The 22,102-nt window shown below is 37.8% G+C and overlaps 1 protein-coding gene and 1 non-coding gene across 13 annotated transcripts in view; both read right to left on the minus strand.

Moving 5' to 3' along the window:
• Positions 1 to 22,102, minus strand: part of FN1 (fibronectin 1) — a 69,193-nt gene that overhangs the window by 43,430 nt on the left and 3,661 nt on the right. For all 12 annotated transcript variants that reach the window (XM_005202786.5, XM_005202783.5, XM_005202782.5 and 9 more), the window contains exons 4-14: positions 21,607 to 21,738; positions 20,269 to 20,406; positions 17,105 to 17,263; positions 14,647 to 14,838; positions 13,591 to 13,770; positions 12,795 to 12,971; positions 11,092 to 11,244; positions 9,600 to 9,728; positions 8,434 to 8,577; positions 3,161 to 3,282; positions 154 to 334 (exon numbers count right to left, since the gene is read on the minus strand). In XM_005202786.5, coding sequence (XP_005202843.1) covers positions 154 to 334; positions 3,161 to 3,282; positions 8,434 to 8,577; positions 9,600 to 9,728; positions 11,092 to 11,244; positions 12,795 to 12,971; positions 13,591 to 13,770; positions 14,647 to 14,838; positions 17,105 to 17,263; positions 20,269 to 20,406; positions 21,607 to 21,738 — 1,707 coding nt within the window. The remainder of the gene's footprint in view (positions 1 to 153; positions 335 to 3,160; positions 3,283 to 8,433; positions 8,578 to 9,599; positions 9,729 to 11,091; positions 11,245 to 12,794; positions 12,972 to 13,590; positions 13,771 to 14,646; positions 14,839 to 17,104; positions 17,264 to 20,268; positions 20,407 to 21,606; positions 21,739 to 22,102) is intronic.
• MIR2285L (microRNA mir-2285l) lies at positions 14,052 to 14,133 on the minus strand. Its single transcript, NR_107738.1, has one exon. It is a non-coding gene; the product is annotated as a microRNA mir-2285l (primary transcript).

Raw genomic sequence — 22,102 nt, forward strand, 5'->3', positions numbered from 1 at the left:
GCAGCAGTGAAGACCAGCACAACAAAAAAAAATAAAATGTGAGTATTCATATTCATCCACGGAAGAAGATGAATCGAGAAGGAAAGCACTTCCTCTGGGGAGCCCAGGTCTGAGAAAGGCAGGCACAGATGGACGGGCCACTGGGGTACATACTGGTCACCGCTGGGCTCGTGCTGGTGGTGGTAAAGTCGAAGCGCGTCACCTCTCTTTGGCCATAGTGCTGGACGCTGATAAGCTGGCCCTCGTATACCACACCTGGCCTCAGGCCTTTGATGGTGTAGGAGTTTAAGTGGCCAGGAATGGTAGCTTCCTTCCAGCGGTTTGGAGAATTTTTCTAAAAATTTAAGTGAAAAAAAAAAAAAATCACACAAGAATTTACAAAGATGAATGCTGGGAAAGGATGTGGAGCATTTTTCAAAGAAGAACGAGGAGTCTATGAAGCTCCATTTGAGGGGGATATCACGGAAAATTGGGATCAGAATAGAAACCTGCAGCAGAATTTGTTAATGTTAATAATAATGGTTATTACAGCTAATATTTACTGATGGTTTACTATGTTCCATGCTCCATGCTGTTTTCCTTCCATTCTCTTATTTAAGGTTTATCTCTTACCTCCTCCAAGTTAGTAGTATTATTGTCCTGATTTTACAGATGAAGAAACAGAGTATGTGACATGCCCAAGATTACACAAAGGGAGGCCCTGGGCACCTTCCTTTTTGCCAGATTAACTATTCAGTTTAATAACAGCAACCCAAGTTTTGCCTTTCCCAATTTTTAAATTTCCGCAGTGAACTGGGATATATTCCTCTTTGAAGTGGGAAAAGGCTTTATAGTCTATATTTATTTAGTGGGATACAAACCAAGTTTCTTACAGAGCAAAGGCATAATATTCTTTCATGACTCAGTTCCCGGGACCATCACATACGAGGCTTAACGCTGCTCTGGTTTTATGACTCATTCTTGGATATGAACTACTCCATCAAAAGTGGTTAGCCAACTTTGGGCAAGACTGCAGAAGAATGTGCTCTCAGTTTATTTAATCTTTGTCTCCAGTTTATATTTTCACATCCTGTCCGAATTTATTAATATCATGGATCACAAAATTTATGGCAATAAAATGTGTAAAAAAGAAACACCCTTACTTCAAACAAGTTGAGACCATTTTAAGTATAAATATTCTACACTAATATAAGTCAAAATACATTTTTAATAGCCAGTGATTTTACAAAATTATCCAATCAACCAGTTCCTCAATAATTCAGATACTCGTGTCCCTTTATAATTTTTAAATAAATGAAAGTGATCCTGGTACTCTCTAAATTTAAACACCTTGTGAAAAACATTAAAATTAGTCATTATAATTAGCTCAGATTTAATAGTAAGCCTTTCGCTCAATGTGTAATTTTTGGTTTGTTATTAGAAGAAAATACTCAAGAATAAACTATCAGGTGACAAATATTAAAGAAAAACCTAAAAGTGTTAAAAAATCTCAAAGAAATAACCTCCACTCTTTGGAGACTTTCTAACTTATACACATTTTATATGTGCTAAGTCGCTTCAGTCCTGTCTAACTCTGTGTGACCCTATGAATTGTAGCACACCAGGCATCTGTCCATGGCATTCTTCAGACAAGAATACTGGAGTGGGTTGTCATGCCCTCCTCCAGGGGATCTTCCCGACCCAGGGATCAAACCCACATCTCTTAAGTCTCCTTTATTGGCAGGTGGGTTCTTTACCAGTAGCATCACCTGGGAAGCCCTGATATACATTTTATGCCTATGTGCAATTATCCCTTATTACTGTGGTCTCACAAATACTTCAAAGTTAAGTTTAAATTAAATAAAATCGATGAAGAGAAATGAGAGACAAGAAAGTGTTAGAGGGGAAATATATTCATCCCATCGACTAACATCATTAGACAAAAAGTTCTGCAAATAGCTACTACATATACTGTGGACATTAACAAAAAATGGGTGAGAGAAGAAAAAGAATGATTTCAACAGCTTGAATTTTTCAAAAAGAATTGAATACAATTGCATGAGTTGGTCAAATGTTTTATTTTACTTTGCTTTTTTAGTTCCTAGAAACCAATAGCTGTGATTTAAAATGGGCATTTTTCTCCTGTGCTTAAATAGTTTCTCAAATTAATGTCATACATTTTGGAGAGATGTAAGGGCAGGCTTGAGAGGGTAAGAGAAACTACAACATAATAGATCAATATCCTCCCTAGTGAGTCTTAATAGATCAATATCCTCCTTAGTGAGGTTTCTTCAATTTCTAGATGATTAGTGGGGAGTCACAAAGTCATTCATTAAATACACTAACTATCCTTCATCTATACTTTTCTCTCATCATCTCTCCCTTCTATCCAAATAACTGCAAAGATTAGAAAGTAAGGTTTTATGAAATGATCATGGAAATTCCCTGGAGGTCTAGTGTTTAAGACTTGGGGTGTTCACTGTCATGGCCCAGGTTCAACACCTGGTTGGGAAACTACGATCCCTCAGGCCATGCGGCATGGTCAAAAAAAAAGAAGAAACAATCACTTAAAAAGTGAATTAAAAAAGAAAGATATTAATTTAGCTATTTTGTTTTACAAATCATGGAAAATGATGCCAGTAGTTTTCTTTCCCTTTGATGGAGTTGCAAGACTTTTAAAAACTTTAGATTCTCTTCCCGTGCTGGGTAAGAATAATTTTAAGCATTATCATTTCTACTCACAAACAAGATGTTTCTAACATGAAGAGTTAAGTTCTCCTAAATACCAAAAGACAGCTAAGTCTATATGTGAATTAGATTGACCACATATTGTTTGGTCACTAAACAAATATAATGCCAAGTGAATAGTTCGTCAGATCTACTGGCTCAAAAACTGAAACACATTTTCAGAATCTGTTCATTTCCTTCTCCTTTAAAAAAAATATTCGATTATTTACTTTTCTTTATTTCACTGCACCTAGTCTTAGTTGTAGCACGTGGCATCTTTTAGTTGGGCACGCAAACTTAGATATGACATGCAGTATCTAGTTCCCTGCCCAGGGACTGAACAGGAGTCTCCTGAATTGGGAGCAGGAAGTCTTAGTCACTGGACCACCAGGAAGTCCCCAGAATCTATTAATCAAGAGCTTCAATATCCAAGGTTTCTGAGCAGGATACTCACAGGTTTCCATCTGAGAATGTACTTGGAAATGTGAGATGATTCTGGTGCGCTCCATTGGATGGGGTGAGAGTTGGGTTGACTTGGGGTCTCAGTGATGATTACTTGGACAGGACCACTTGTATCTGAAAATGAAAATATGAGAGTTGGTGATCCTGAGGATTCCCTTACTTCAACTTAAAATTTAGTGCACATGGATGGCCATCAGTAAAGACAGTTTTGCTTATGAGTAAATGGGAGCACAATAAAAATTATCTGGAGTTAATTTTTTACATATTGACATTGGAAATCAATGAGACAAATCCTTTTTTTCTTAATTAATCACTGTCAAATAACAATATTGTGTTAATCTCTGCTGTACAGCTATGTGATTCAGTTATACATACACACACACACATATATATATTCTTTTTTATATTCCTTTCCATTATGGTTTATTACAGGATATTGAATATTGTTCTCTGTGCTAAACAGTAGGATCTTGTGGCTCATGCATTTCGTGTATGATAGTTTGCGCCTGCTGACCCTTCACTCCCACTCCATGCCTTCCCTATGCCCTTCCTTTTGTCAACCACAGGTCTGTTCTCTATGAGACAAATTCTTTTTTAGCAGATAGCTTCTTGTCTTTCACATGAAAAATGCAACTCAAACTTATTTATAAGCAAATAAAATAAATTTTTAAATGCCACTTAGTTTGCTTTCTTCTCCTTTTTCAAAGAATTGTGAGAAAACTGTGGAACCACTCTAACACAAATAATGTAATACAGAATACAAACTTCATTTACTTATACTAAACGTCTTTGAAGGAAATTCTAGCTTGTGGAGCTTTTCATCAAGGACAAATCTACCATCAAGAAAGAAAAAACATTCCAAAGGCCATATGACATGATGTAAAACAAACACATTTCTAAATGGGGTAGAATCTTAGACAAACAGACAAAGGTAATAATTAAAGACTCAATTTTATTCCTCATCCTCTCAGTCTAATATCCTATCAGTTTCAGAAAATGTTTTATTTTTATTCAATAAGTTTGCTCTAAAATCATTCCATTGATTGATCAAATTGCTGAGATCAAAATTATATTTTTTCAAAAGTAGTTACCAATAAAATGACATTTTGAAGTGTATACTAAATTTAATATTTCCACATCTTTAATGTGTAAAACTATTATCAACAAATTTAGTGTGTGGTTTTGGTTCTTCTGCTTTTTTTTAAGGCAAAACAAGAGAAGTAGAATCAATTTCTTAATAGGATAGATTCTATTTAGGATAATTATTAAATAAATGGAAAATTTATGCCTGCAGAACAGAACACTATTAAATACTGTCTTTTTTATGATGTCACTCAATGTTCAACTTATTAGAAATAAAGTTCCTTGTAATAATGTTTCCAAGAATTTCTAACTGACATTCTGTTAAACAGAGCAAAATTTTGCATGTTAGCTAGAGCAGTTCAGCAGATTATTAACAGATTTAAGTTTTCCATAAGGTCGTAGAAAAAATATTGAATTTTCAAACTTAATTATTATCCTCACTATTAAATTTTATTTGAAAATAAAGTTTTCTCTAGCAGAACAAATATACAACTTGCATATCTGGACAGACTCAAAAGTTCTAGAATAATATACTCGCTTCCATGATGAGAATAATTCAAAGTTTGGCTCAAGACTAATAAACATTCTTTAAATCTTAATTTCATCTAATACACATATTTGTAAGCTGTACAAAAACCAAAATTAATAAAATTCTCAATTTTTAATTCTAAAGTGTATATTTCATAGACCATGGCAGGGTATTTGTTTTAATTAACTGGCAGAAGTCAATTCCACAACCCTCTTTGAATCACTCCTTCACCATTATATATATATGAATATAAATACATTTTTAAAAACAAACATTGAGGTAAAATTTTAGAGATGTGATTATTTACTCCCATAATCAGTAAATATAGAACTATCACATTTTTATATTACAATAATTGGTATAAGGCTATTTAAATATTGATCCTTAAAAGAAATCCTACCATAATTTCCTCATGTAAAGAGATGCCTGATATGTATTTTAGTTTAACAACCATGATTTTGAGAGAAAAAAGTTTATGATGCCATGAATGTACACCACCAAGAGTCATTCCTAAAGCTAACCAAGGACTTCGGATGATTAAATGCCAATAGTAGGTTCATTGATTGTAACAAACGTACCACTCTGGTGGGGATGTTGATATTAGAGGATGTTGTGCTGTGTGGGAGCAGAGGAAACACAGGAAATCTCTGTACCTTCCTTTTGATCTTGCTGTGAACCTAAAACTGCTTAAAAATAGTCTTAAATTTTAAAAAAAGATCATGATGATTATGGCTGATTCATGTTGATGTATGGCAGAAACAATACTATAAAGCAATTATCCTCCAATTAAAAATAAATCTTAAGAAAATTATGATGGTTACATGTTTATCAAAATTAAATTTTAGATAACATAAGTGACCTTTACTGCCTAGCTTTAAGCTTAATCATGCTGCTATGTCCACAAGGAGGAGGATAGTGAAGAAAAGGGGAGGAAAAAGAAACAGGCGACTCAGAGGTTTTTACTCAGTGATGGAGCAAAACAACATAAGGTTTCCTCTAAAATTTCAAGTGCTGGTTTGAAACCCTATGTTTTCAATGTTAGCCTTGTACCATAGCTCACCTTTAAGGGAACTACCCTAAACAGTAATAAGATATCTTGCATTTAGCACAATTTTGTTCAGAGAGTAAAAAATTATCCATGATTTGTAAGGTCAATTAAATTCCAGCTATCACTCTATGCCACTTTTTCCACATATGATTAGAAGACAAGAAATTTGAAAATTCTGACATCATTTACATTATTTAGACTTAGCATTTTGATAATCCTTTTGATATTGGTTCATTGGTAAAACTTTGTAAAGTAACCTGAGCAATGACTCACACCATTGTGAAAACTTGACTCCCTCTCTTATTCAATATAATCATACTAATTATGAAATAGTTATGAAGAGATATGACAAAATGTCTATACTTTCAAAGCCAGTTTGAAATAAGGCCCAAATGAATAATTTCCAGTAATGGTGACCCTGGAGAAGTTAAACATTCATGCATTTGCAACTCAGCCCTTTTTTTCTTTATTTAGTTTGCTGAGATCTGTGCTTTCCTGGTTGTTTATTGACAAACCAAATGCCTCTTATCTTCTGTTAGTTTGAACAACTCTACTGAATCCTCTGTAGGAGGAACAAACAGGGCAAGGCTCAGAGACAACGGACTGGTGATCTGTTGTTCCATCATCCTTCCCACACTCTGAAAGCCCCACAAGCCAGGCAGGAACCATTGAGTAAACCAAACACACAGATAAGACCCAGACTGTGTACTGAGGCCAATCTCCTCTCTGCTGAAATCGCCTCTATGCTCAATGGGCTCTTCTGTTATGAAGAGTAGAAACAAGGTCAAAACATAAAAGTCCAACACAGGAGGATTCCCTCCCGTTTAGATTTCATCTCTGGCGTGTCAACCTACAGGCTTCCAGCAAGCTGTTATGTGAACAGGCTTACTTTAAAAGAGAGAGCAAAAAAAGTTCTCTCTAATTCACCAAGAAGGAAATCACTTTCAAGACCACCACACCATATGTGGAACCATAAATAGACAGTAAGAGATTTTTTAGAAATGTCGCTGACTCGATGGACGTGAGTCTGAGTGAACTCCAGGAGTTGGTGATGAACAGGGAGGCCTGGCATGCTGCGATTCATGGGGTCGCAAAGAGTTGGACACGACTGAGCGACTGATCTGATCTGATCCTTTGGTTGTATCATTAAAAAAAAAAAAGCTTCAGTTATATACTTTCTGAACTTACAGTAATTCTGCAGAGCTTTAAAAATTATTGAACAAAAAAAATTATTTTAAGTGATTCCTACACACAAATCTACCACAAAATATAGTTTAAGAGCCAGGTCAATCTATGCTGATGAGAACCTGTTAAGCAAAGTCATCTTCAGTAGCCCAGACAGCGCCTGAAGCCAGGGGAGAGGAGGGGCTCTTCTAAGTTCAGAAAGGGTATATATGAACAGTTTTTAGGATCACAGATTATTAGTTTGTTGGTGCTGGAAGGAACTTAAAGGTAATCAGCTAAAATCTTCCTGTCTTACAGCTGAGGAAATAATGAATGAAGCTTGACTTGTATCTACTTAGCAGCATGTACAAACCTGGATCCATGTCTTGGCAAACACTGTTTTTGGCCAAGTTGTTCCATATCTTTTTCTTTATGACAGTAAATCTCTTATCACATTAAAAAAGGATTTAGTTAACTGAATCTTGATTTCTGTCATAGGTAGGTTCCAATGTCCTGACGATCTCTCTATTTCTGAATATAGGCCACATCTTAACTTAGCAGAGAGTCAAGAGACTTTGATCTCAGATATTGCTTAAGTAACTGATGCCTAAAAATTACTTTTATTTTTTGGTCACACCACAAGGCATGTGGAACTTCTCTGTCTAGGGATCAAACCCATGCCCCCTGCAGTGGAAGGGCAGAATCTTAGTCGCTGGGCTATCAGGAAGTCCACGATGCCTAAAAATTAGTTTCAGAATTCAACCCATCTTACTGTTAACTCATCACTCAGCAAAAATTAAATTCAATTTTTTAAAAAATGAATAACACCTCCAGCTAGGCATTATGTCCTGTGACCTGAAAAAAATCCAGTAATAAACATTTTTGAGTATTTGAACAGCCTGGGCAGAGAACTGACCAAGTTACTCAACTCTGGACCCAGGATATTTTGTTCCAGACTCCAAAAGATCAAACACATGAACATTCTGACAAAAAAAGGGCCTGGATGAAACACTGAATGAATACATATCATGTGTATGATACACATGAATGAATGTGTATACATTTCATGCAATTTCTCCATGCAATCTTTCTGTTAAGAAACATAACATAAAATCCTGACCTTTACTCCCAGCATCGGTTACTCCATGGTTTCTACTTACAGGTACAGATGAGAAATGAAATTTAGCCAGTGTTTTAACCTAATGGAATGTTCTACAATGTTAAGAAACAAATTTACATGCAGGCACTTTTTCACAGCCTTCTACTCCTACTTGACTAGGGAGAAAGGAAAACCATTTAAGTAAAAAATATTCGATTAATGACTAGACAGTGAAATGAGAAAAAGATAGGAAAAGGAGGAGATACCAATTTCGGCCTCAGAGTGTTAATAAACACTGATGTTGCCGTGTATTTTATAATACAGTGGCATAAAGCTACTTACCTGGATAGGTCTGTAAGGGCTGGCAGGCCCACTCCCCAATGCCACGGCCATAGCAGTAGCACTGGTACCGGACTCCCTGCAAATACTTCTCCCATGAGTCTCCAATTTGATAAAAGGTGCGGGTTTCTGAATCCTGACATTGATCTGAAACATACACAAGTAGACTATTAAGCAGTCTTCAAAACTTAAAGTGACAAATGTGAATTTGGTGTGCTAGTGCACAGATTCTTAGTTTTAATAAAAACTTGCAACTGTCCTTACAAATATAGCAGTTCAAAAATGTTTTGTTCGTATCTTATACCTTACTGGACAGTTAATGGTCAAAAAGTACCCATTAGGAGGAATAATTAGCTTTCTAAAAGAATAACATTTCTAAATAAAAATGTTAAGATTTAGATTTCAGTATATACTGACAACCTGAATCTTAATTTGAGAAAAATAAATTAATTTTATATTTTACCCATCTTAATGCAAACAGTTTACCATTTGAAGAGCAAAGATAAAATACCACTTTATACATGTCTTCAAAATGTGGATGACTTAATTTTACATATAAATGAACTGAGCTAAATTTCAACTAGTGAATAACTTGCTGAGCAGCTTCTAAGAAAGCCTTTCAGGCCTCTCACAGCTTTGACAATTGCAGGTCAAAAAAACTCATCTGATCAGTTTGTTTTCTGGGTGAGCAATATGTCTCTTTGAGTAAAGGAATATTAATGGATTACCTTAAAGCTGGTAACAGAGCTCTTTTAAGGCCCAACCCTCACTATTTGCTTAGATCTATTAAAAGGGTAGCTAAGAAAAATAAGGAATTTGGGAAGGAGATATTTACTGGCATAATCATTTGTCCACATTATTGCACAGTCAGCAAAGGAAAGTTCTCTTTCAGACATGAATTATCTTTATGATTCAGAACCAAAAAACAGATTTGTTTCAACTAAAGGAAACCTTCATGTGTTACCAAATTCAGCAAAAATAAATTGACTACCACTCTCAAGTTTAGATATTGATCCATGATTAGAGAAAAGACTTTGCCAAGCTCTCTGCAGGCCATGATCAAAGTCTAGAGCCAGTTTCAATCAAGTAATATCAAAGAACTCTCCTTATCTGAAACTTGCTAGCTATACTCAGTGTTTAAATCCAGCTAGAGACACAAGGCTACTTACCAACAGGATCGCACTTCCACCGACCCCGGCCCTGACCGAAGCAGGTACAATTCAGCATGTGTCCCTCTTCATGACGTTTGTGGAATGTGTCATTCACATTGTAAGTGATGCCGTCGACGATGCACTGATCTGTTTAGGAAACAGTGGGATGGGTGGAGAACTTTTAAGTTTCACTGATGAAATAAAAGAAGCTACACTTTTCGAAGCATATAATTCCCTCCACTTAATTAGCAACATCTTCCACTAAAATAACTTTTCTACTGGCATAGAATAAACATTTTTTTCCAAAGCTTAGTCAGTACTACACTTCTTGCAAAAAAAAAAAAAAATTCTCTCTTATAAACTTGTACAGATTAGAGATACAAGTATATACAACAAATTTTAACTTTCGGAACAAGTTCTTGCTGGGTTCAAAATGACCTTTAGATCTCTGCTTGTTACAATAAATAGGAGGCAGATTAAACATTCTAATATGATACCCAGCATGATGCGATGGTCTCATCTCTGGAATAGCAGGGCTAGGGAGATACTTGGAATGTGTAAATAAAATACCATAAATGACATTTGGAAAGTTAACAACAACAACAAAATCAGGCCAACTCTGTTGTTAACTTGCTGAGATCCTAAGAAATTACTTCCCTCTCTGGGCCTCAGTTCCTTCCTCTGTAAAATGAGGGCTTGGTCTGGATGCCTTCCTAGTGTCCTTTGCAGCTCTGCAACATCATATGTATTAGACCTGGATTGTGTCATCCATCGGGCCCCATAAAAGGAGAACAAGTCCAGGCCAATGTCAACAGAGAGGCTACATGGACTATTTATCAACCCAGAGCTCTACCTAAGTCTTATTTTTCAAACCAAAGAAATAGAAACACTAAAATAGTTTTAATAGATCAACAACCCTTATATCATACACCAGGGTCCAAAGGGGAAAAACTCGAGTGAACAAAAGAAATTGGTCTTTCTGTCTTTGTCTCCTTGAATTAAAGGAGATCTGCCAAGATCTGATTTTAGAATAGCACGGTCTCTTTTCTTTACAAAAATTGACCAGTCTTTTCTAGACAAGAATCCAACAGCATAAAGAAAGAAACTTGAGTTGCTCAGTCGTGTCTGACTCTTTGTAATCCCATGGACTGTAGCCTACCAAGCTCCTCCGTACATGGGATTTTCCAGGCAATACCACTGGAGTGGGCTGCCATTTCCTTAAGCTAAAAGGATCAAGTGATATCAAGTGATCATGTTCTATTCTCTGAAGTCATCTTTTTGGCTCAGCCTAAGTACTTACATCCTGGGAATATTTCAGAATCTTAGAAATGCTCTGCCAGATTTTCTTAACTGGCTGTCTAACATGCAAAACCTATCCAACACAGTAGGCTAATGGAGTGGCATTGCATACTTCTTCTCCTGCTTTTGGTAAAGCACAAGTTTTCACGAAGAAGTCTGCTTCTCTGTATTCTCTGTCCTCTCAGCTATTTTCATTAACAAGTGCACATACCTCGGAGCTGAGAGTAGGCGACACATGTCCATTCTCCACGACCATTTCCAACACATGTGCATCTCATCATGTGGCCCATATCATGCTGTTTGTCCCACTGGTCTCCAATGCGATACATGACCCCTTCGTTGGTTGTACAGATTTCCTCGTGGGCTGTTTGGAAACAGAAGGGAAATGCATTACTGTATAAATGATCACAAGGGCTAAAATGTATGCAATATTATCAGTCTGGTTTGGTGATCCTAAGAACTCTCTTGGAAGTCTTCTGTGCCTCAAAAATTCACTGAGCTCTGACTACCAGAGAGAGAAAACATAGTCCGAAGATGAGGTTTGTTGTAAGGAAAAATTACAGTATGGTTAAGGGATGTTAACCACAATTATGCCTACCCATTCAAGGGGTTTGCAATGTTCTAGAAAACTGGATTTGACTACTGTCCCATAACATTTTTTCTAGTTTCAGTTTATTCTAGATCAAAGGGAAACAATGTGTATGGGTATAGAATTTTAAGTTAATATGTGTTTTCCTTCTAAATCCAAATTTTCTTTTGCTGAAATGAGAGGAATAAAAGTAAGCCTAAGTATTAATAGTTTCCTTCTGATGTTTCATTGCCTCATATTCACACTTGACTGCAGCACATGGATTCTTAATTCTACTATCAGAAAATCAACTGTAGTCTAGTGGCTCTCAAAATTTGAAAACAAAAGGTATTGGTTCTCCTTTCTTCATTCACACAAACTAGAGCATGGCCTTTTAAAACAAGATCCCTACTGATTGGAAAATACAGAGTCTGGGTCCTTTTGGTGTTTAATAAGTGATAGACCTTATTCTAAAGCTGTATGTAAATACTGCAGGTCTGTGACTGCGGCAGTCACTTGCATGTTTTCAGCTACTCAGCTGTGTGCTTTTTACAAAAGACACACCTGTTTAAAAAAAAAAAAGTGTATTTCCAGACTTTTTAAAAGTATTTTTATTGTATTTACATGTTTTTGGACTTTATAATAGTGGGATTTTAAAATCATATAAAGTGAAGTGAAGTCGCTCAGTCATGTCCAACTCTTTGTGACCCCATGGACAGTAGCCTTCCAGGCTCCACCGTCCATGGGATTTTCCAGACAAGAATACTGGAGTGGGCTGCCATTTCCTTCTCCAGGGCATCTTCCCAACCCACGGATCAAACCCAGGTCTCCTGCATTGCAGACAGACGCTTTACAGTCTGAGCCACCAGGGAAGCCAGAAAGTGAAGTCACTCAGTCGTGTCCGACTCTTTGTGACCCCGTGGACTGTAGCCCACCAGGCTGCTCCGTCCATGGGATTCTCCAGGCAAGAATACTGGAGTGGGTTGCCATTTCCTTCTCTAGGGGATCTTCCGGACCCAGGGATCAAACCCAGGTCTCCCAAATTGCAGGCAGAGGCTTTAACCTGAGCCACCAGGGCAGACCCCTACATATATAATAGTGGGATTTTATAACAGTGGGATTTTAAAATCATATAAACAATTATATAATTCTTATACTTTTAAATAATTATATAATTCTTATAAATCATATGAATAATTATATAATTCTTAAATATTTGATTACATTTAGATCATGACGTTTTCTGCTGTCTAAAAATTAAGTCTTAATGCGTGAAACAGAAGTAAGCCAAACATTATTCTTCGGTCTTACACCACAAACGACTGCCTACAAGGGCTTCGTCTTACCAGCCATGGGGCAGAATCCAAACTTCTGGTCAGCGTCATAGTTCTGCGTGGTCCCACACCATTTCATGTTGTCCCTCCTGCCCTCAGAAGTACAGTCCGTGTAGTTGTGGTTGTTGTACAGGAAAGGAAAGTGGCACAAGGCACCATTGGAATTTCCACCTCGAGTCTGAACCAAAACTGTCCAACACAACACACATGTCAGAAGAAAAAGATTGCAACTGAGCTTCCCAATGTACAGTGGGGAATTACTGCGACTAGACTAGCCAAGTTTCTGCAACTAACTCAGAGTGTGTCTCAGAATAAAAGATGTCTAATAATACAGTTCTAAGCCTCCTTAGTGTATTCACCTTCACCTTTCAAGCAGATTTAAATCCAATTTTGCTCTCATTTTTCCAGCCAAAAAGAAAAAGATTAAATAGTCGCTTTGAAAAAATCATGGTTTTAGCCAAAACAAAAGCAAGAGCACTCAGGCCTGCCTTCTATGTAGTCTTCAGCCTGGGGGAGTGCCTACTGATTTTCCCATACAAGCATCTTTAATCACATAATGATCCCAATGTGTCAAAAATAAACGCACTGGAGGGCTTTCCCCTTGGTGTCATTTCCCAAGACGACTGGGAAACTTGGGAGGATCTTTAACTGTAAAGTTAGTTCCATCCATGTCCCTTGGGTCCAGATAACACAAAGGTGGTACTTCTCAAGTGTAGCCTTGAAAGGAACGCCCAGCTTGCTGGCCAATAAAAACAGAGCATGAGAAATGGGGTTTTCTCACTGTTGTGTTTTCCCCTGGGATACTCACCAGTATGGTCTGTACAGAAAGAATATTTCTGGTCTTGCTCATAATTGGAAGTTGTGCTGCACCAGAGGTGTCCGTCCTGCCGCCCTTCGGTCGTGCAGGAGTAGAAAGTCTTACCGTTGTAGGTGAACGGGAGGACGCACGGCTCTCCGTTGGAATTGCCACCATAAGTCTGGGTTACAGCTACAAGCATAACCAAAAGGGTCTCAGGAAACAGAGTTGCACTTGTCTCCCACTATTGTTCCTTATTTTCCACTTAACTGAGGCTGACCTTGTGTCCTCAAAGGGGGGAAAAAGTACTATGAATATGACTAGCTATAAGTATTAACCAGATCATAGTGTTATCAAAATACCTTACTCAGAAAGCCACATTTTTTTTGTGGGTAGAACAACACCCGAGTTCTTCTTCTGACATCCATTGTTACCACCTCAGCAGCCATGCCTCAGTTCCCCATTTGCAAAGCTATTGAGTTGGCCAAAAAGTTCATGCGGGTTTTTCTCTAAGGTGTTACTGAAAAACTCGAATGAACTATGGCCAACCCAAAATATTACTACAGGTTAATTAAGGATGCTGCTCAAGTGATCCTGCAGGGGTATATATGGCTCTGTTGATGCTGTAAGAATTAATACAAGAAGCTGTACTAGGGGAAAAGTCAAGTGCACCAATTATTATTGCTACAATTTCTACCACTTTTATAGCCCGGAAGAGTTGCACCAGGTTGTTGAAAGAAGTTTACATCACAAAGGTTCAGAACTTTGGGATTTAGAGTACTAAATAGGGACGGATTAGTTTACTCAGAAAGTAACCACTTGTAACATTTTAGACAGATAAAAAATACACAGTAGCTTAATACTTACTACAGGAAAGAAAACACATAGATTAAAAAGACTGAAAAAATAGATATCAAATGCCAACCATGGTTGTTATCATAGGCTGGTAAGGTTATAAACTTTTCTTGTTTTATTGTTTTACATTTTTTGGTAAATGAATGTATTGCCTTTCAAAGTCTAAATAATAAGAAAGTCATTGGTCCCCTTTTTAAAAAAGATAACACAGACCTGTCTCTTGGCAGCTGACTCCGTTGCCCAGGCAAGTGCAAAGCATTTGCTTATTCCCTTGTGTCTTCAGCCACTGCATCCCCACAGAGTAAACCACACCGCTGTCTGTGACACAGTGACCATACGGAGGCGGCTGAGGATGAGGCTGGGGCTGGTAGATGGCCGTTCGGACATCAGTGAAGGAGCCAGATCCTGAGGACATGAGAAAGAAAAGTCACAGAGCTGGTTAAGGGAAAGCTACTTCCTGGAGTACTTTTCCAGAATCTTCAAGGTCTCATCCAGATGACTCTACAATCTGTCTTCTTACTGAGCTGGGATTGGAAAGAAATGCCCCTCCCTCTTTGCATTAGCTTTGGCACTCAGCCTAAGAAATAATCCATAAGAGGCTACCCAGTGTTCTCTACCTTCCAGCTTACCTGGAGCTACCAAGAGTGTATTTCCAAATCACCGACATTATTCTGCCACTCCACAGAGCAGGTACCTCCAACGACTGCTTACTCATTTCAGCGAGCCAAAGCCCATGACTTTACAGTCCTCTACACCTAACCTCTGATCAGCTCACTTCATTCTTTCCATTTCATTCAGTTCAGACCACTTTACCCTTTGTTCTATGCCTCATCTGCACTGAGCTTCTCATTATCCCTTCCTGTACCCTGAGCTGTCCCCAGGCTTTTCCCTTGGCCTGTAATGGTCTGTCTCACCATCTCTTAGCAGTTCCCACTAGCCCAAAATATCTGGGCATCTCTCTTCCTGATATTATTTTGAGAAGTCTCTGCAGCTCTGCAGCAGACCTCTCGCCATCGATGTAACTCTGAGCTCCTCAGACCATGCCCTGGGCACCCATATTGGATTTCCTATTCACTAGCCCTCCACCTTCCACATTTCGTGTCTCCAAAGATTATTTGGGAATTCTGTTGTGGTTTTTTCCCTAAAATCAGTCAATCCTCTTAAGACAGCTTTCATTTCAGAGTAAGACAACAGAATATGCTGATCTTTTCTTTACACATAGAAATCTGTTCTCTTGGGGGTCAGGCCCAAGGAGGAGCAGAATTAGAACTGAAGCTAGAATGACTGGTAGACTGAATTCAGCATCTCTCTAAGGCAATCCTCTTAAGACATTTTTCCTTTCAGAGTAACAATGGAACCCAAATACTTCATAGGCAATGGTCCCAAGGTCACACATATCAGGGGAATATGGCATCTGTTTTCATACACCCCACTTGGGAGAGTCACAATGCAAAGGAATATTAAGCTCCTATAGAAGAAAGTTTTTATTGGTTTAACCCCATGTCTCTCAGACTTTTTTGAACAGAGCCATTTCAGTATTAATATTAGTAATACTAATAAAAATAGATAGCAATCAATGAATGCTTACTCCCCATTAACCTCTACTCTTTTTAATTTAAACTGTTTCAGTAAGCTGAGATTAGTAATTGTTTCTTTTTTAGGTTAGCAGCAATTTTACTGAAAGTAATCAAATAACAAAAAATGTTATCAAATCCAATCTTGTTCTCCTTCTGAAGTGCTCATGGCAAGATGAACACTCATCAAAAGGAGGCAAATCCAAGTAAGTAATTAATACTTTTTGCTAAATGACCTAGATGAAAGACTAAACAATAATGCTAGTGCATTGTATAGTGAAAACTTGACAAAATAGAGCAAGAATAATAACAGAAGTACCCATTCTTGACTGCCCTCTTTGTTTCTTTAGATTCTTACAAAACAAGCTATAATGCAAAGATCCTAGTCTTGTACTAGAAATAATTAAAACTTATTTTTTTAAAAAAGCTTATATTATTATGTCATTCCTTCCCATGTCTAGGACTCCTCTGAATTTTTCAAATGTGAAACCCAACACATGAAGAAAATGACTGTGCATTATTTTATGGAATGCAACAGAGTTTGCTGGAGCATGGAAACCACACATAGAGGATTGTTTTCACAACAAAAAGAATAGAATGTCAGGGTAAGGAGATATATGCCATGCTGAGAAAGAACAAATGTACTTTTCCCCCTCTTCCCAGCAGAAGAATCAAGGGATCATGTAACTCAGCAAAAGTTTCTCATTTCCATTAAAATGTACTTTAGATATTCAACATACATATACAAGGGTATATATATGAATATTCACATGTGTATCGATCTACAGATCTCAGTATATTTATTTATATCTTTGTATATAAATCATGTAGGTTTCATGATATTAGTAATTTTTCTTGCCCACCAGTTTAACCTCTTGGAACTAAAATTAGTTTTTTTCCCCCAAGATCCATTTTAGTTTCATTTTTATTTAAGTTTAAAAAACTTGATAGTAAACAAAGTTTTAACTAACAGTCTGCAAAGGAACTCAGCTTCATAGCCACATCATCCTTCAAGGGCACACCAAGGGAAAGATGGCTTTGCGGAAATGCTTAGTGCAAGGTGCCCCCGTTTGGGTCCCCGGGGCCCCGTGCCTCACCTGCAGATGTGGTCTGCAGGGATGTATGCCTCTCACACTTCCACTCGCCACGGCCATTGCCCGTGCAGATGCACTGGAGCAGGTTCCCCCGGTTGTCCTTCTTGCTCCAGGTATCCCCAATTCTATAGGATGTCCTAGTGTCCTGATCGTTGCATCTGTCTGTGTCAGAAAGGGAGCGTTAAAACATGTAAATCAGCTTGAGCTTGGCAAGTGCTTGATGCAAACCTAAAATAAAAATAGAGTTGCTTCTAATAAGGACCTACTGTATAGCACAGGGCACTCTACTCAATACTCTGTAATAAGTCTGTAATGGTGGTGGTTTAGTCGCTAAGTTGTGTCCAACTCTTATGACCCCAAGGACTATAGCCTGCCACGTTCTTCTGTCCATGGGATTCTCCAGGCAAGAATAATGGAGGGGGTAGCCATACCCTTCTCCAATATCCCCAACCCAGGAATCGAACCTGCGTCTCCTGCATTGCAGGCAGATTCTTTCGACTGAGCTAAATGATATAAATAAACAATCTAAAACTGATTCACTTTGCTGTACACCCAAAACTAACACAATACTGTCACTGCTACTGCTAAGTCACTTCAGTCGTGTCCGACTCTGTGCGACCCCATAGACGGCAGCCCACCAAGCTCCCCCGTCCCTGGGATTCTCCAGGCAAGAACACTGGAGTGGGTTGCCATTTCCTTCTCCAGTGCATGAAAGTGAAAAGTGAAAGTGAAGTCGCTCAGTAGTATCCGACTCTTAGTGACCCCATGGACTGCAGCCTACCAGGCTCCTCCATCCATGGGATTTTCCAGGCAAGAGTACTGGAGTGGGGTGCCATTGCCTTCTCTGACAATACTGTTAACTATACTCCAATAAAAAGTTTTTTTTTAAAAAGGAGAATACAGTTGCTTCAAGTTTGGTAAGCTGTTTTTGGGTGATACCTTTATATTCAGCTGTGGTACCATGGGTGGTAAACTTCTGAAAGATGTGATTGTATTTAAATCAGTGTGAAGGAAGCGATATGAATGTAGTCTAATTCCACTCATCTGTTTGCCAGAATGCTATTTTTCACTCATCAAATTTTCATTTAGTCATTCAGTTCATTAAATTTGATAAAAATCTTTCATTCATTACATTTTTTCACATTGTTTATTTGACCAAATTCATCCCCTGGCTTTCTAGTCTTCCCTCTGTATCCTTCTCTGGCTCTCCTGGCTTTGAGTCATGACTATTTACAACCTACCTTATCATAGGGGATTTTCTTTAGAAAACTAGAAACAATAGGGAGGCAAGTAGGTCTCATAGGGTCTCAACTAACTGCCCCAAAGGAGCTATTAAAAGATAGCAGCATCTGTTTTTTCATTTGTTATGTAAAACAATTCAAGGCACCACCAACTTCTCTAACTAAAATATTCTCTCCCCTGGTTCCACCCCACCCGCTACCAAATACAAACCTATTTAACATTACTAACAAAATGGCATCTCTTGAATTGCTCATGGTGTTAACTCTTTGATGGGAAAGTGAGATTATTAATATAAAATAATGTTTGTTTAAGTTCATTTAGTCACGTCTGACTCTTGTGACCCTATGGACTGTAGCCCGCTAGGCTCCTCTGTCCATGGGATTAGACAGACAAGAAAATAAAATGATAATTTGTAACTAAATTACCATCAGTCTATGATTATCTGGCAAATAAACTGTTTCAATTATAATCCAGCTTTGTCCATATGCTGTAATGTGATAGAGAGGATTTGATTGGTTTGTGAAACAGAACTACACTGGGTTAGATAAAAAATAATTAGTTCATGTTAAGTTCAGACAAATACAGACACATATTGATCTCCCACCACAGCAGAAGTCTGAATAAAAGATAGCATTGCTGGTGACACTTTTTCCCAAATCTCCAACCAAGTGTTGTCTTCCCCTGAACCTCCATAGTACTATTTCAGTATCTGTCTCAAAGTGTTTAATTCTGTGCTTTGTAGAAGATGATATATATAAGCCTTTCTCATCATCCTGACCTACTTACTAAGTTCTCTTTGACAAGTCGGCTAATGTCCAGTTCATTTTTGCATCCCTACACCATCTTGAATAAAGTAGGGACTTAAAAAATTTCATGGAAGAAATGACTTTTCTTTGAGAAGCTTTTCCCAACTTGTTATTAGAAGAGCTTTAAATACTAGATAAGAGTTTGAGTCAAACATCTAACTTGTCTTAAACTAAAACACTGCCGCCGAGGTCTTGAAAGTCTGATAATCATAATAAAATGTTAAATGCAAGAGAACTGGCAAGGTGCTCAAAAACATTTAGTTTAAATTGCTATCACTATTTAAGAGAGATTATTTTTTGTTTGAAGGAATTCAAATTTGGATGGTGAACATGATGAGATGGTTAAAACTTCCAGCTAGATAAGACATGTTCAAAATATTTAGATTTGATTTTAAATGTATAACACTGATAGTTGATAGCTGTTTTGCTTCCACAAACTTTATAGTTTGACATTTCAAAAAAGGAGCATTGAATCCCTAAGGCAAAAAGTAAGGCCTCGGGGCAATCTTAGAAGGAGCTACAGAGATAACAGTGTTTCTTTCAGAAACTTTCAAAGTTTAGCTTCTTCACAGCACTAATAAACCTACAGAGACACTGTCCTTAACCCCGGAATAGGGGTTAAACATAATTTAACCTATGGGATAAGTACCTTTTATTTTTATCAATTTTGCTAATGTATATGCCTTAAATGTCAAGCATAGAAGGAAGCCCAAAACTTTAGAGCTTTGCTCCTCTCTATGTCAAGAGCATTCACATGCCCAAAGATGCATGTGCCTATTATTTTAAAGATTTCCTTGCTACTTAGAAAATATCTCAGTGATCACTTAGATGAAACATTTGCAACTTATCTTTGGGTCTGCAACACATTTGGCACTGAAATGAACATTAAGGTTCTTTCTCAGTAGCTGATAACCTAAGACCTTATTGAACTAAGCTGTTTTATTTTAATTTAGTCTTCTTTGACGAAGTAGAATAAGTTGGTTACAAAATCTTTCTTGACATCCAAATGTTAGCATGTTGGAGGAACAGATGTTGTATGTGATATCGTACGACAATTCTCTCTAGGAATCCAGAATACAATGCCTGGCCTCATCTTTAACATACAGATCTAAAACGTACTTCTGGAGGTGCAAGTGATACGTCCGCTGCCTTCTCCCAGGCAAGTGCAGTCCACCATCATCCAGCCTTGATAAGGCTTTTCCCAGGTCTCCCCGACAACGTAGGAAGTACCAGCAGCTTGATCAAAACACTTCTCAGCTGTAGGGAAATTGGAAGGAAAAACAGAAAAAAAAAAAAAGGAGTTATTTCAAATTGTGCTGTCTCCCTGTAATTTTAAGTATATTGTGTAAGCAAAAACCCAACCACATTTTTTTAAGTGGTACTCTCTTCAAAAAGAAAGGCACGCCCTGTAACTAAGCACAGAACAAGTAACCGAAGTGAAAGGAGGCTCTAGCCAAGTTGGCAGGCAGAAATTCTGTTCTCCTAGTAAGTACATGGATTGGACATTTTCAGCTAGCACCGTTCTTCACACCAGTATTTTGAGCAAAAAGGATCTATGTGCCTCCTGTGGATCTATGAATCTCTTGCATATTGAGACTAAATATGCAAAATTCCAATCTTAATTAAAAATGACCAATTATGAATGCCTGCATAAAATGACAAGAAAGCTATTTAAAATTTGGATTTCTGTAAATATAGAGGCAACACAAAGAAAAAACCTCTGTATTAGAGAACAATCAGAATAAAATTTATAGCCAGAAACTCTTAGATTTGTATCTATAGAGTTCAGCTGAAGATCGACACCAAAGGAAACAGCAATTTTGACAAAAAATGACCAAGAGATGATAAAACACACACCATATGGTGTTTATATCTGCCACGTTCCAATAAAGAAAGATGTTAAAAGTCTCATTTTTTTTTTACCTTTAAAAAATTTACATCTTGACCAAGGAGAAATCTGAGAACAGATCTTAGAGAAAACAAATGACTTCTTCCTAAATCTTTCAACTCTATCTTAAGCTTTGAAAAAAAATTAAGACTTCTATTGATACATGTATGGTCAGTCGTGTCCGACTTTTTTCCAGCCCATGGACTGTATGCAGTCTACCAGCATTCTCTGTCCCCAGAATTTTCCAGGCAAGGATAATGGATACTGTTTGAGTTGCCATTTCCTTCTTCCAGATCCAGGAATCAAACCCAGATCTCTTGCATCTCCTACATTGTCATGCGGATTCTTTACCAGGGCGCCACCTGGGAATCCCTAAGACTTCTATACATGGTTGGGAATTTGAACTGATTCCTTGAAGAAGACTATGGATTACACATTTGATTATTTTAAATAAAATTCTCAGTCTCTTATCTTTTTTATTGGAAGGCAGGTATCCTGTCATGTCAATTTTGACTGAACCCAGCATTTTGACTGTGTATCCCACCCCCATGTATCCCCAAGTCACACACCTATGGGCTTGCAGGTCCATTCTCCTTTGCCATTACCCAGACACACACACTCTAACATGTAACCACCAGTTTCGTGTGGTCTCCTCCAGGTGTCACCAATCTTGTAGGACTGCCCCCCTTCATGGCAGCGGTCTGTTCAAGATAAAAAGCAAATGTTACAGACAGTGGGACAGAAAATAGTTTTAAAACAGAAAAAGTCTCATATTCCAACCCCTTTGGTTAGCCAAAGAGAGCAGCTTTCCCATCGGGGACAAGGGAAAAGTTAACAGGTCTGGTCATTTGGGGTCCTTCAATTGAATGTCTGGTTTAAGCACAATGGTAAACCACAGAGGAAATCTGAATAGCAAAGAAAGGAGTCATAAATCCTGGATCCCCAGAGAGATCACAGGAAATTGAGTTCTAAAGTAGAAAAGAAAGGCTGCCAGGCATGGCCTCCACACACACATAGTGGGTTTAGCCTGAGACTAATTCAATGCAAAAGGCACACTAGACCTAG

The sequence above is a fragment of the Bos taurus genome, chromosome 2, assembly GCF_002263795.3.
Source record: "Bos taurus isolate L1 Dominette 01449 registration number 42190680 breed Hereford chromosome 2, ARS-UCD2.0, whole genome shotgun sequence".
Taxonomy (NCBI): domain Eukaryota; kingdom Metazoa; phylum Chordata; class Mammalia; order Artiodactyla; family Bovidae; genus Bos; species Bos taurus.